At 38.6% G+C, this 15,485-nt stretch overlaps 1 protein-coding gene across 50 annotated transcripts in view; it reads left to right on the top strand.

The window, feature by feature from the left end:
• Window positions 1–12,418, top strand: part of ESRRG (estrogen related receptor gamma) — a 387,839-nt gene extending 375,421 nt beyond the window's left edge. For all 50 annotated transcript variants that reach the window (XM_058835879.1, XM_058835826.1, XM_058835862.1 and 47 more), the window contains one exon: window positions 8,697–12,418. In XM_058835879.1, coding sequence (XP_058691862.1) covers window positions 8,697–8,941 — 245 coding nt within the window. In that variant the 3' untranslated portion in view covers window positions 8,942–12,418. The remainder of the gene's footprint in view (window positions 1–8,696) is intronic.
• The last annotated feature ends 3,067 nt before the right edge of the window (window positions 12,419–15,485 follow it).

Raw genomic sequence — 15,485 nt, 5'->3', positions numbered from 1 at the left:
TGTAGTTATACTAACCTGTAGATGTAAAATAGCACCTGCAGGATTACAGCCCATCAGTGGATATCAGGCCCTTAGTATTTCAGTTTACAAATGCTGCTAAAATTAAAATTTAAGTTGGATTAATTCTTTTTTGTCATTTTTTAAATAGACAAAAGCAGAATAGCTTATTTTCATATAACTAGGAACTTGGTTAATGAAAATATATTAAAAAAAAAGCCATTAGAAAATCAACCAGTAGCAATTCACATTTTAATATATTTTTATTGCTACTTCTGCTTTCTTCCAGTGTTTATTTTTCCAGTTTAAAATATATTAGCCTTTTTATAGCTGTGGAGAGTATAATAAGAAATCTTCTGTGTTTCAGACACTTTTGCCATATCCACACTGTCTGGAAAGATTCCCAGGTTGACTCTACTGTAAGCAGTAGACAAAGATGGTTTTATAGCTCCATATCTGTGTTAGTGATTTATGATACAGTGTCACAGTACTTTCCCTGCTGGTGTTTGGAAGCAGGAAAAAGAAATTGTAGATTGTCTTCATATCGATTGTATTTTGTTTGAATAAATACCACAAGCTTTGTTTTGGCCAACAAATCTCAGTAGCGAGAGCATTAAAACACACACTTTCCTTTAGGTTTACAGAGCCCATTTGTGCAGTGCTGGATCTGAGATAATCCTGACATTTGGTCCCTAAAAGGTGGGGAGGAGTAGCAGTTTTTCAGGGACATTCTCTGACAGCCATTATCAAATGTTCCCCATGCAGGGCTGGCAATGCCACACCAACTTCCATAAATTTGCAGAAATGCAAGATGTGGCTATGTTGTAGATTGTCACTGATTTCAAACTGAGTGCATATAGACTCTGGGTAGTTTAAATACACATGTAAGAGCACAATACTGAAATGTATAGACACTTCAGTTGTGCGTACCTTAAGTCTGTGCAGGCGTGATTTCAATGGTTACATTTAATATGCAAATATGGAATTTATCAGGTTAGATTTAAGCATCTGCATTGATTTGATAGTAATTAACACAGCCTTTATACTTCAGAGAAGTCACTCTTTCCTTGGCATTGCCCTTGTCATGCTGGTGTCATGAGTTCCTCCCTTCTTTCCATGCCTTCTGTACACAAAAGCCAGGAGGTACCTGGAAGCTGCGGGACACGGCTGCCCCGCGTTCCGCCTCACACCGCCCAAATGAGGCGAGCTGGCACCAATGAGCACTTTGTTTACCCACGCAGAAAATCAACTTTGAATGGTTTCCAAAACATGCATGTACCAATTACTTCCTCGTGTGTAAGGGAAGGTGAAATATTTACAAAATATGCTTGAAGTGTACACAAGTGCAGGCACGCGCACGGGAGCGCTCCGGCATGGAAAAGATGAGCTGCTCATCTCTTCCATGCCAGGACGTGCTCCCGTATATTGATTAGGGTAACACTAAACAGGGAGTTGCAGGTGAGAAGTTTTTTGAATTTGCCTAATCAGTAAGGACTAAATTGGGCCTCCAGGCCAAATGTTGCAGAAGAGCTTAGGAGTCACACCTGAGACCAGAGTCTTAAGAGAAGCTCAGTTCCCATCTAAGACCTGATGTAAGGAACAGGGGAGTCAAAATACGTCAGCACATTTGAATATCTGATCTCTGTGTATCTGCTTAAAGGCTGCTGGCATCTTGAAAAACCTGACCCAAATGTGGATGCTGGGCACTTAAAAGTACAGCTTTATGGACTGTTGAAAATTTAATCTTAAATGCTAACACTGGCTGTGTAGCCTGTACCGCAAGAAGGAGAAAAGGACTTCTGCTCACCCTCATATTTCTGGTCGTTGATATTAACTCTTCTAAAAAAATAAATTAAAAATCACCCTTTCAGTACAGAGAGTGTGAACTGAAAAATATCTCTTGCATTTTAGCATAATGAAGTGCAGATCAATATTGGTGCCAGTAAAGTTATACTATCATCTCATCCTGTTAAAAAATTAGTAAATTCTTGTAAGTTTTTTAGCTTTCCATGCACAGTGTACTCAGAGCACTAGGCTATCACCATTATATGATATTATCATAATAGAAATTAATTGGTAGAGCTCAGTAAATCACTTACTCCACAGGACATCATCTTTATTCCCAGTGCATATCACAACATGCTGTATTTCATTTCTAATAATGTCCACTTTTTAATTTTGTTTTATATAGTCATCTTGTTAGTGTTTGAATTAATGACTAAGACATATTTATCTTGACTGGGCACATATAGATACAGATAGATATATAGATATAGATATACACCCACATAGCTGTTAAGGGTGTGTTACTTATCTTTTTTTTTTGACAACTATCAATAATAAGGTCTTGACTCTTTTATGTAGTTTTGTATAGAGAATAATACAGCACGGAAATAAATGTTTAGAAAAGGAAGTCACCACTATACTCAAAGCTTCCCTGTTTCTTGAAAACAGTTTATTTATCACATTCTGTTTTCATGTAATGAAATAGATGACACCCACAGTTCTTAAAGAAAATGAATAATTCTGTTATCTGCTACTTAATGTATGCATTAGGAAATGGCAGTTGAGTTAATCAGTGGTTAATTAATGCTTAATCACTGGTTAATGTTTTTTTTTCTTTTTTTCCTGGAAACTACTCTAGGAAACTAAGTAACTTGGACTTATTCCTCACTTAGGGAATAAGCAGATAGTATTTACATGTTAGTAGCATGAGAGTCATGAAGGGCAAGAAGCAAGTCCAAACTTAGTTGCCCTCAATGTTAATTGTGGTAATTTCTTATATCTTGCAGTGAATAAAAATACTTAGAAGTCTTCATTAAACATTTTCTTTTACTTGGTGTCTCACCCCCCAGCTCTATCAATCTATCTATCAATCTATATACAAAAGGGAAAAAATTCCCTTTTTTCCAGGCTTTTATTAGCCTTATAGTGTAGGGTCTTGAACCAGTTCATAGTGTGCTGCTTTTTCTGCTTTGCAGCAAATATTCCTATATTTATTGCCCTCACTACCTCTCCTAGTGGAAAGTAAGCCATTCCAGGAATAAAAAAGAAAATGTTGGTTTGCTGTTTTAACCTCCTTGTGCCAGTGGTTTTAATTCACTGCTAACCCAGTTAGTACTTTGTTTTCAGTTTTCACTGCCTATAATTCCTATGGACAAGGAATTTTTCATTTATTCCTCTTTCATTTTCAGCATCTATTCCAGTTGAAGTGTCTGTTTCCAATAGAATACTCCAGATACCAGACCATTTTTCCCATATGTTTTTGTAAGGGAAAATATTCTGTTTGCCTCTGTGCTTGTCTCTTAGCCTAACCATGCAAATCCCAGCAAACAGTTATGTTCAGGAAAAACAGGCAGGTTAAAATAAGTATATTTGTTTACCCAACACAGGGAAGACCAAAGTAAGGGTCTGTTGTAATTCCAGCTCTGGATGGAAAAAGGACAGGAATTCATGCTGGATGAGGGTTTGATTTGCGATTGGCAATTTCCATGGGTTGCTTCTGTCTGAAATAGTATGCTTTTCAAAATGTCACTGTGTTGTGTTTCACATAGAAATATACAGAAACACAATGTGGGCAGGCACTTTGTGTCCTTCTGCAAGTCTGGCACATGTTTCAGGGGAAGAGGAAGGGGTTCTGTAGTTCTGAGAACAATTCACCCCTTAGTAAACACTGCAGTGAGTTTTTTGGGGGTTTTGGACTGGCAGTACTATCTAGATTAAAAAAAAAACAAAACTTGTTTATTTGAAACACTACCTGGATTAGGATTTTTTGCATCCTTACATAAAGCAAAAACCATTTTGCTTTTTGTTCTTAATCTTGATCAGTTTTTCCAGGATTCTACAGCTTTCTAAAGGGATTTCTCCAGACTGAGTTTGTGAACTGCTCAGCTGTATGGAGTCAGAAACATCACAGCAGTTGCTGTATTTCAAGTACTTATTGGTATCTACCTCTCCAATGTGGTTTACCAGCATCTTAATGTGTGTATTCACTGCTGTGTGCTCCCTGCTGCTTGATTCACTGTCCTATTTTCTTTTTGCTGTCTGAATTTTCTGACGTGAAGAAATACTTCACTTAAGATATCTGGTTTTCTTCCACTTCTGAGTGATGTTATATACAAAATATAGAGATACTAGCCTTTAACTTAATCCTCATAGTAGAATTTTGAGAGGTTTCCTTACCCTTAGTTCAGGTGCTTTCCAATTTTTAGCTAGTTGTCACCCTTTGTGATGTGTTCTAAATGATTCCTGGGTGGCTGGATGTTTATTTGCTGCATTTGAGATGAAGCTTGAATTTTAAATGAGGTAGATTGTAATCTGAGTTTCTGTCTGGACCTTGCGGTGTTTTTCTTGAATGAGGACTCCAGTTTTCTCTTATTTCTGTGCAATGATCTGATCAATCAACTGATCAGAAGAGGTACAATTGTATTTTCCCATCCTGTGATGGTGAAAGAAAGCATTTACACGGATAGAATGAGATTCTCCAAGCAGAGCTCAATGAGGCCATGTCCTCCTCATTTGTTGATCTCACTCTCTCCCATGGCAGCTTTGATCAGGAACAAATTCTTCCCTGCCAGGGATTTCCCATGTTCTCAGCAGTTGTATCAACAAGTCTTGTGGTTGTCTGTCTTCAGTTTCACCAGCCTGGGATCATGTTTTTGGAGGGCATTTACCATCAAATTCTGCTGTCATTCAAATCACACTTTGAACTTACCCTGTTTAATTTAATTATTTACATAGGGGCTGGTTTTTAAGTGTGTTACATCTGCCTATAGGTTTCCTCTGGATATCACCAGTGTGGGATGTAATTGTAAATTATTCAGACCGCCTGCAAAGCCACTTAAAAAAAAACAACCAAAACCAACACATAAAAAAAAAGGGGTTTTATTGTATAGGAAGAACACTGAAACTCACTTGTAATTTAGTTTCATATTTTCTGTGGAATTTTTCCTTTATTTCTAGATTGTCACACAAATTGTCTGTGTTTCCTTAAATTATAGTGGTTCTTGATGGCATTTCTGAGGATTTGGTTTATCCCAATACATGAGCCATACTTAGCCATGACTTAGCCTGCTCTGAATTCACTTCTACATCTGCCAGTCTGTAGTTACTGAAAAGATTTCTCTCTTTTGTTTTTCCTCTTCTTTTCCCCTTGGCTAGTTCAGCATTTTCAACCATTTTCCTTATTTTCAAAGGCTTACACCTGAGGGATTAAGATCTACATTCGTTTAATATCAGGAATAAAGTGGAAGTTCCAGACTGCAAGGCTGAAACTTGAAGAAGGATTTTTGTGGAGATTAATATTTTCCTGAGCAATCTGCAAGCTGAATCATGGTCTAATTAAATAGCACAGATTTATTGAGTTTGCATTTAAACATTGGCAGACACTAGAATGAGTACAGCTGAAATGAGTTTGAATCTTTTCTGTAAATGGGGAGTTAAATTATCATAGTAATTTGATTACATAATTTCTAAATCTTTCAAGCTAAATCACCATTTTAAAAGAACAGTTTGAAGTCTTAATCACCACTGGAAGTGCCCCTCTCTCTGCTGTTTTTTCTTACCCCATTCCTTGTGGCCAAATCTGTTCCCCAAGGCACAGCTTCCTGAACTGCTCCATGAACCACCATTTGAGGGCAGAGAGCTGGCTGGGCACGTTCTTCCCTGCTACTAAATTAATTTCAAAGACAGCAACAAATGCATTAAATGCTTTAGTACTATTACTTCTCCATGTAAATAATTGCCCTGTTTACCAGAGGGATGGTACACAATCACCCCTGCAAGGAGAGGTTAAGAGCCCTTGTGTTTGGATGTTTTCCACACAGTGGAAGAGTTTTAAAGCATGAAATGTAATAGCTGTGTCAAAGGGCAGGTTTTGATTCTTTTCTGGGGGATGTTCTCTTCCCTCCTCACTCATTTTCATTGTAAGTAATATGTAGAGCATAGATATTCCTAACACTGCAGGCCAAATTGCTCTCCAAACTACACAGTTAGACATCTTAGCCAAGTTTCAGCTCTTTGTGAAAAATACATTTAGTCTGGGCTCCATCCATCTGTTTGCAAACTTATGGTCACTGTTACAAATACTGATTCTGGGAAAAAAAAAAGAAAAAAGGCCAGTTTTGTAAAGGGTTAAAAACTAAGCCCTTATAGTCACAATCTCCAGAAAAACCTGTCTCTTTATGCAGTATGGTGTTTAAAAAAAAAAAAAAAAGTAATGACAACAGTCAGTCTTTGACTCATCAAGGATTTGTTGCAGATAAAATACTCCTATTTGTTCCCCAGAAAATCTGGCTGTGGCACTGTGGATCTGGGGAGAGGAGGAAAAGGTGGTTTTTCTGCACAAACAGCACATGGTTTACGGAAAAATTACTTGGAGTAGCAGATAGTGTGTTCTGTAGCACAGCAGTGAATATCCAAGGACTTGGTAAAGAGTTAGGGAGTAAAGACAACAATGTTTTTGGAGATTGCATTCCAAATTAAAGCCTGGTGGCTGGACCCTGTGCTTAAGACATCAGTCACGTCTGTATGTGTGTGTTAGCATGTCTGTATCGATTATATCTGTTTGTAGGACACAGAATTCAGGGCTTTTCTCTTATTGACACAGAATTACTGAATAGAATTACCATATTAGAAAACTATCAAAAATGTATGGATTCAGGGAATGGTCTCATATTAATTAGAACTAAATTTTGCTAGAAGTAATATTTGCCTGTCATCTTTTTCAAAATGTTGTAGCCTTCTTTATCCCTAAGAGAGAGATTTCTGTTTCTGTGCTTTCAGCACAGTGCACCTTGATGTGCAGTATCACATCCCAGCAGCTTATGTCTTAGCTGCATACTTCTTAGAGCATGTATTCACTAAGACTCAGAATTATTAAACATGTAAAATTCCCATAGGACTCCATTATGTGTAATTAACAGATAAACTGTCATCAGAATCAATAAAACGTGCTAAATGATCCAAACTTGTATATAATTAAGTGTCTGTTTTAGAGCAGGAGCTGTAACTTTTATTTTTTTTTTTCTTTTCAATTTGCACATTTGTTGTGACAATAATAGCTGGAACGTTTTTGTTAACCTGTTACTTACTGGTTTGTGTTTCAGTTTACATGTTTGTAATTGAAAGGAGGCAGGTATTTACTATCTGGCCTAATTATCTGAGGAAACAGTTGCATGACAACTTTTAGGAAGCGAATCTTAGACGCATCTTAATTCTCTGAATGTAATTCAGGTATTTGAAGCACGTGCAAAATTTGATGTTTAATCATCAACAGGGTAAAACATGAGACTCTGTCAAATACTGATCCGGAGCATCAGACTGCTGGTTACAGGGCATGGAAACGATGTTGGAAGTGGGTTCTTCACCATCCGGCTCCTCAGTTGTTACTCTATCTGGGATCAGTAGCTTTATTCCAAACCCAAAAATTAGGATGCAAAGCATTGTTATATTAAATCGAGTTTTCAGGGATGAACTTCAATCGTTCCCTGTCCCAGTTTCACCCTGAGCAAAGCTTGCACAGTGTGGCCTGTCCCTGAGGCTTGTACCCCCTCGCAGCAGTTGTATTTTCATGTGGTGTTTTATTGGCTCTGTAAGTCTGGTGACCATCCCAATTTTGGTAGGTGATAGGGGCTGTTTGGTGGCCTCTTTCACCTATGACTTTTTTTTCTTACTTGTATTCACCTCAGTTAGGACCACATCAGGGTTTCTTTGGCATTTATGACTACATAAAAGTCAGAGAATTAGGGCTGCTCATCCAAAGTAATCTCAGCATGGTCCAGTAACTGCGTGTTCTCAGGGACATCTTCACTTTCTGTATCTATCCAGTTGAGGGGTTTACAGTTATTTCAGTTAGATACTTTCTCTTTATTTCACACTTCCATTGCTTTAATCTTTTCGGGTCACGTAGCAGTTTAGTTTAGTTCCTGGTGTGTGTTGCGTCTGGGCCTGTCACTCAATACTTACACCACCAAGGCATCTCACCTGCAAAGGTGCAGGGCAAGGTGTTTGCTTTGAGTCTTTTATAAAAAATGCAAAACCCCAACACTAACAAGATGAACCACTGTCTGTGGGGGTGGGAGAGAAGGATTACACCTTACCTTAGCATGTTCTTGAACAGCTTCACCAAACAAAAGCTGTTCAGGAACATGCTAAGTGTTGCCTGTCTGTCTGAATATTTTGAAAAAAATTGCTAAAACCTATCGGGAAATCCCTTCAAACCAGCATTTCCCTTGTGTTGGTGCAGTGGTCGTAATCCCACAGTCAGTGTTTCTGAGCTTCCAACTCGATAGCCTTGGAACCCGACACAGAATTTTGCTGAGCTTTTCCACAGTAGGGCATCCTTGCTTTATCCTTGCTTCCCTGATAGAATGCAGCCCTCCATTCCTTCAGCCCCTTGGCACTGTCATTCCTTCAAAGCAGTAACCATACAGATGATTTGGGGAGCACCGAGGGTGACTGTTTTACTTGTTTGAGGAGGATGAGGAGAAGAATTACTTACCCAAGAGTTAATTGTACGTTTGTAGTTCGTCAGCATTTCAATACACTTTCCTAAAGGTCAGTACAGAAATTAATGGGTAATTATCTTCCCTCTTTGTGAAAGAGGATGGGCAGAACCAGTGAAAGTGTCGAGCAGCCTTAGCGTTATCAAACTCCTGGTGTACCCGACTGACACCTCCTGTTGCTCCTTTGTTTTGCAGACTCAATGCACATAGAGGATGTTGAGGCAGTGCAGAAACTTCAGGATGTCTTACATGAGGCTCTGCAGGATTACGAGGCCGGGCAGCACATGGAAGATCCTCGCCGTGCAGGCAAGATGTTGATGACTCTCCCGCTTCTGAGGCAAACCTCCACCAAGGCTGTGCAGCATTTCTACAACATCAAACTGGAAGGCAAAGTCCCCATGCACAAACTTTTTTTGGAAATGCTGGAGGCCAAGGTCTGACTAAAGCATCATGGGCTTCCCCATCATGCACGTTTTAAAAAAAAAAAAAAAAAAAGAAAAAAAAAAGGGAAAATAAACAGGATAATAATGGCAAAGAAACTTAGTGTTTAATTAAGGAAAAAATGACTAAATGACTGCACTGATATTTAGCAGCAAGACTGTGAAGCAGCTTTCAACTTTTTCTTCTGTGTCTTTCTGATGCAGTTTTTTCTTTTCCTTTTCCTTTTCTCCCTTTTCCTTTCTGTTCTTTCCTTTCCTTTTTTCCTTTTTCTCTTTTTTTTTTTTTTCCTTTGCTGCTGAACTTTTTAAAAGAGGTCTCTAATTGAAGAGAGATGGAAGCCAGGCCTGCCAAAGGATGGAAATCCATAATATGGATGCCAGTGAACTTATTATGAACCATAATGTCCCCAATGACAAAGGAATCAAAGAGAGAAGCACCGTACCTAGCAGTACAGTACAACACGATGAACTGACTGAATGCAGTATTAGATTTCATAGGAGCAGTCTCTAATTAGACGACTAAAGCGACGATGCATCGGCTGCTTCTTACCATTGCATTTTCCATCTAGATCAGTTACAGCCATTTGATTCCTTAATTGTTTTTTCAAGTCTTCCAGATATTTCTTAGGTTAGCTACGATGTAACTTTTTCAGGGAATAGTTTAAGCTTTATTCATTCATGCAATACTAAAGAGAAAGAAATACTGCATTTTTGTGCTGGCTTGAACAATGATGAACAATAATGAAGGACAAATGAATCCTGAAGGAAGATTTTTTTAAATGTTTTGTTTCTTCTTACTAATGGAGATTTTTTTGTACCAGCTTTACCAGTTTTCAGCCATTTATTAATGTGGGAATTTATCTTACTAAAGCAATAGTCGAAGGGAAGGTGCATATTATCACGGATGCAATTTATGTTGTGTGCCAGTCTGGTCCAAAACATCCAGTTTCTTAACATGAGCTCCAGTTTATAACTAAATGTTCACTGACTCAAAGGATTAGATTACACCTGCAGTATATCCGAGTAGTCTACCATATAAATGCTCCATGTCAAATACCAATCCGTAACGGCGTTAGGAGACAGCGACTGTGCAGGGGCGCGGTCGCCCAGTGATTTCTTACTGCTTCAGTTGCAAAGGAACGAGATACTACTGCCTGTTTGCAAAATTGTAACCTCACACGCAGAAAAACCCTATGAAACAATAGTAGCTTAGAGGCAATGAGGCCGCCGTTTGCAAAATTAAGAAATCAGAGAAGTAGACTTCTGACCAAATTGAAGAATTTAACACTTCTATACCTTATTTATTGATTTAGATTTTTGTTTGTAAATGGCGATCCTTAACAAGTAGCTAAACCAGTATATGTGCTTTTCAACCAGTATTGTCACAGCATGAAAGTCAGTCAGTTTCAAGACTGTTACGAGGTGTAATCTAATGTATAAACCGATTAGATGCCCCCAGAAAACTACAGTCGCTAAATAACCAATAAACAATAACCTCCATCAAATGCTATACCAATGTACCAGTGTTAGTAGCTGCTCCCTGTACTATGTGAACATCCTTATTCTATGTACACAGATGTAATTAAAATTGTAATCCTAACAAACAAAAGAAATGTAGTTCAGCTTTTCAATGTTTCATGTTTGCTGTGCTTTTCTGAATTTTTATGTTGCATTCAAAGACTGTTGTCTTGTTCTTCTTGTGGTGTTTGGATTCTTGTGGTGTGTGCTTATAGACACAGGGTAGAATTAGAGACAATATTGGATGTACAATTCCTCAGGAGATTACAGTAGTATATTCTATTCCTTACCGGTAATAAAGTTCTTCCTAGTAATAATTAAGAGATCGAAACTCCAAACAAATACTCGTTATGAACAGATACACACTGAAATCATAATATTTTCAAAACAAGGGATAATTTCTGTAACAGTTTATTATAGAATACCAATGTATAGCTTAGAAATAAAACTTTGAATATTTCAAGATTATAGATAAGTCTAATTTTTAAATGCTGTAAATATAGCTTTTATTCAATCATCTCTCAGATGTTGTTATTAACTCGCTCTGTGTTGTTGCAAAACTTTTTTGGTGCGGACAAGTTTCCAAAACTATTGCTACGTTGTGTGCTTTAAACAAAATAACAATGGGCCGATGCTCTCTCGGCCTCATGCTAGGAAAAAAAAAAAACTGTGTATCTATCATTAGCTATATGGGACTATATTGTAGATTGTGTTTTCTCAGTAGAGAAGTGACTGTAGTGTGACTCTAGGTAAATCATCATTAGCAATTCATTCAGATGGTCAATAACTTGAAATTTATAGCTGTGATAGGAGTTCAGAAATTGGCACATCCCTTTTGAAAAATGTCAAAAAAAAATACAACTCCTGGGAAAAAGGTGCTGATTCTATAAGATTATTTATATATGTAAGAGTGCAAAAAAAAAAGTTTATTTTCCAGAAAGTTTCTGCAGGGTTTAAGTTGCTACTGTTCAAGTACACTATATATATATAAATATATAATATAAATATTGTTTTTGCTGTATCACATTAAAGAACTTGGGCTTCAGGGTCAAAAGCCAATCAATAGAAGTATACAAAAAACACACAAAAAATGGAGATGTGTTAAAGGCACACGGTGCAAACTTTAGTTTTCATTTTCCATAATTTTTTGGAGCTGCAAAAGAACAAGTATCTCAAGACTGTAAAACCATTACCTGAAACTTAGCTAAAAAAACTGCACGGGCTTTATAATGTTGTTCATCTTAAACCTTGCTGGAGAAGAGTTCTTTCAAGACCACTTACTTAATGTGAAGTGTTGGGAAAATTTCAAAGGGTGTATGTTTTAGCCATAACAATTTAATTTCTATTTTTGCTTCATTTTTTAATTTTTTCTTATTTAAAGCAATATGATTGTGTAACTCCCAGAAGTTACACATTTGTTTCAATCAGATCAGATTGTTGTATTTATTCCACTATTTTGCATTTAAATGATAACATAAAAAGATATAAAAAATTAAAACTGCTATTTTTCTTATAGAAGAGAAAATGGGTGTTGGTGATTGTATTTTAATTATTTAAGCGTCTCTGTTTACCTGCCTAGGAAAACATTTTATGGCAGTCTTATTGTGCAAAGATCGCAAAAGGACAAAAAAAAATTAAACTGCTTATAATAATCCAGGAGTTGCATAATAGCCAGTAGTTTAAAACCGAAACAAAACAACAAATGAAAACAAACATGTCTATAGCTGTAGATGGGCTTCACATCTGTATAGCAATCAACTGTATATTTTTGTGATGTGTATCATACCGTGTGCTCCAACCAATGTCCATTTGTGTAAATGTATTTATTTTATATTGTATATATTGTTAAATGCAAAAAGGAGATATGATTCTGTAACTCCAATCAGTTCAGATGTGTAACTCAAATTATTATGCCTTTCAGGATGATGGTAGAGCAATATTAAACAAGCTTCCACTTTTGATTGCTTTTATTTTATTTTTTGTGTTGTGGGGTTGTTTTGGTTTTGTTTTCTTTTTTGGAGGAGGAAACAGAGCAATTAGCGTTGCCTTTTGTTACTTCCATTCAAAACGGAGCCAGCGTTTGCACTTCTCCCTTAAAGCACGACATGAGTGTAAATAAATGCTATATAAAGCCTTGTCAGAATGAATTCTAGTGCGGTACAAGACATTTTGCATACTCTTAAATATGTAAAATGTCTCATAGCACATTAGAATTCAGGCTGGCAGGCCTTTATATAGCGCTTATTTAATCTTAAAGCATCTTCACATCAACCTGCATTACTCAAAATCATTGCCTCTCTGTCAATGTCATAAAAGAAAACTTTCCCACTATTTTAAGATCACATTAATATCATATAGAAGTAGTTTTTTGCTTTCTCCATCAACAACCAAGTCTATCATTCATTTCCTACTGCAGGAGACTCCTTTAATATGTTCTGAGTAAAAATAAAAAATAAATCAAGAAAAAAAAAAAAAAAAGCTGTATTACTTGATCCAGTGTTGCTGAATGGAAGTAAACAGCCCCCAGAGCAGTGATCCGGATGGGTGTTAACGAAGATCCCCGAAAGCTGCCGGGATCCAGGCGGGTTAAGCAGTGCGGGGGCAAAGTGGCCAGAAAGGGGCTCTGGGCCCCGTCCCTCTGAGGGGCTGCAGCCCCCCTCCCTCAGGCTCAGCCCCTCTGTCCTGTGGACCCTTCTGGAACCATCACTGAAGTGCTAATGTGTGCTTTTCTTGCTTTTTAGCCTATCCTGATAGTGTTTTGTCGTTGTGTTCACCGACGTGTTTCTCGCCTTCGCTCCTGGCCGTGCTCTGGAGGCTCTGGCTGACGGCACAGGGGCTGCTCGGGGACAGGAGCTGTGTCAGCCGCGGCACCGGGGCAGCACCAAGGGCTCTTTGTGCTTCACAGCCTCCAAGTGCCAACACAGCGAGAGGCACCCCTGCCCTGCCCTGCTGCCATGCTGTCTGTGTTTTAGCTGTCTTGGGAAATAGGGGGATTTTTGTGAATAAAAGGAGCAGCAGGGCAATAGGAAGATGAATCCTGCGTGGACTCTGCAAAGATGGTCAGAATTGGCTTCAGTGTTGGCATTGCTGTGAACACAGGCATCCATCCATCAATCCATCCACACACACAGTGGGTGTGCACAGAGCTGGCCTTCCCCATTTCTTGGTAGTTTCCCCCCTTTTTATTAGATTCCTGATTTTTAATTATTGCAAAGTACATCTTCACAAGAAAACCTAATACTGCACCTTAAAAGTCAAAAAGGCACTGTTAAAAATGTATACATACAAAAGGAAAATAATAAGAAGTGGCACTCTTAGACTTCCTCAACATGTGTTTGACCCTAATCATTGACTGAAGTTTTCACATGCAGTTAAAAAATCATGCTTTCTGTACCATTTTTCATGAGAGGATCATTAAGCACCATACAGCATAAACTGAGCATCACAGAAGATACAATTCTCAGATGAAGCTTCCTCTAGGGCTCTGTCTCTGCAGAGTTTTTCTGGGTTTTTTTCTTCTCCCTGTGCTGTCTTTACAGTAAAGCCAGGACGGGCACAGAAATCCTTTGGAAATGTTTCAGTAGGAATCTGGGGAATTTGGCTAGGAGCACAAACCTTTCTAAATTGCGGAAATAGCTACTTAGTCTTTAAAGAAAATAAAGGGCTTGGGATACTGGCATTCACAGCTCAGACAACACACCCTGCTGTAGCTCTCTGCTGCTGCCGTCCCAGCCTGTGGCTACCACAGCACCACTTTGCTAAAATACAATGGCAAACCAAGAGTCTTCCCACTGGGGGTATGGCTCAGTGAAATCAGGTTTTGATTGATGTGTTATACATCCCCCTTCCCCTCCCCCTCCCCTACTCCACCTGTCTCCCAGGTAAAAGAAGCCATCCCAGTCCAAGAGTGGGGTTTTCACCTCTGGAACTGTTTGTTTGACAGCTCCACTGCCCCTCACTGCCTCACTGGTACCCATGCCCTCAGCCAGAGCTGTCGATGATCTGAAAGGACAGCACCATTCCCTGAGCTGGCCACCTACATGGCATGGGGTTTGTGAGGGGCTATGAATTTTTTCTGGAGCTTTGCAGTCAAGTAATGGCCTAACTTGATGTCATTTGGGCTCTTTGTTTGGTTGGCGGGGATTTTCTGACCTTGTTAGTTGGCAGTGTGAGAAGGTCTGGCAAACACCAACCAGAAGTGTCCTCGTGCGGTCCCTGCAGCTGATCCTTTCTCAGTGAAAGAAACGGCAGGAAAATCATGTGCCAGTCATTGCTATTGCACAGTGCAGTTATGTGGGTTTCGTACCAGTGCCAGTGCTGAAAAACTAAATATGGATAAAAAAACAAACCACCAAAACCACAAGGAAGATTATGAAAGAGAACAGAAATGGAAATACTGTCCCTAGACAAGCCCTTATGTTGTACATTTTTAAGTGACCTCCTGTAGCATTGCCCAGTCATACCCTAGAGGGGAAAAAACCCTAAGCCCAAAAACACCTGAGATTTTTTTGTGTCCAGGCTTCTGCAGGAGAAAATGCCTCTTTTAAAATTTTTTAACATTGCCTGTCCTGGATCTTGCACCAAACTCAAGAACAGGACAGCTTCCACCTGTTTTCTACATTTTCTTCTATAGCCTTTGTTAGTTTTCCTTAACAGCTTTCTTCACTTCCACCTTTCCTTTCCTTTGCATTTCATGTCTCTTGTGTAATGTAGGTCTCTGATTTCACATGGCACTTTGCTAATTACTCTATCCTTTGTTATCCAGCCTGCCTGCCGTAGCTGCCTCACAAGGCGTGTGTTTTCTCTTGCAATGAAAAGCTGATTCTGTGTGTCCATGGGTTGCCTTTAACATACAGATCACAAACTTCCTCCTTGTGGTTTCTATTAGAGAAGGGGAAAAAAAGCCCCAAGTAACTGCGGAAAAGAATATGGATGCATTTATTTGCTTCTGCCATTTTTATCCCAAAGTGTTTGTGCTGCCACATCCCAGCCATGCTAATCGTTAGTGTTTCGTTAAGATTAAGGG

The sequence above is a fragment of the Poecile atricapillus genome, chromosome 3 (genome assembly GCF_030490865.1).
Source record: "Poecile atricapillus isolate bPoeAtr1 chromosome 3, bPoeAtr1.hap1, whole genome shotgun sequence".
In the NCBI taxonomy this organism is placed as follows: Eukaryota; Metazoa; Chordata; class Aves; order Passeriformes; family Paridae; genus Poecile; species Poecile atricapillus.
This window is presented reverse-complemented; position numbering and strand designations above follow the sequence as displayed.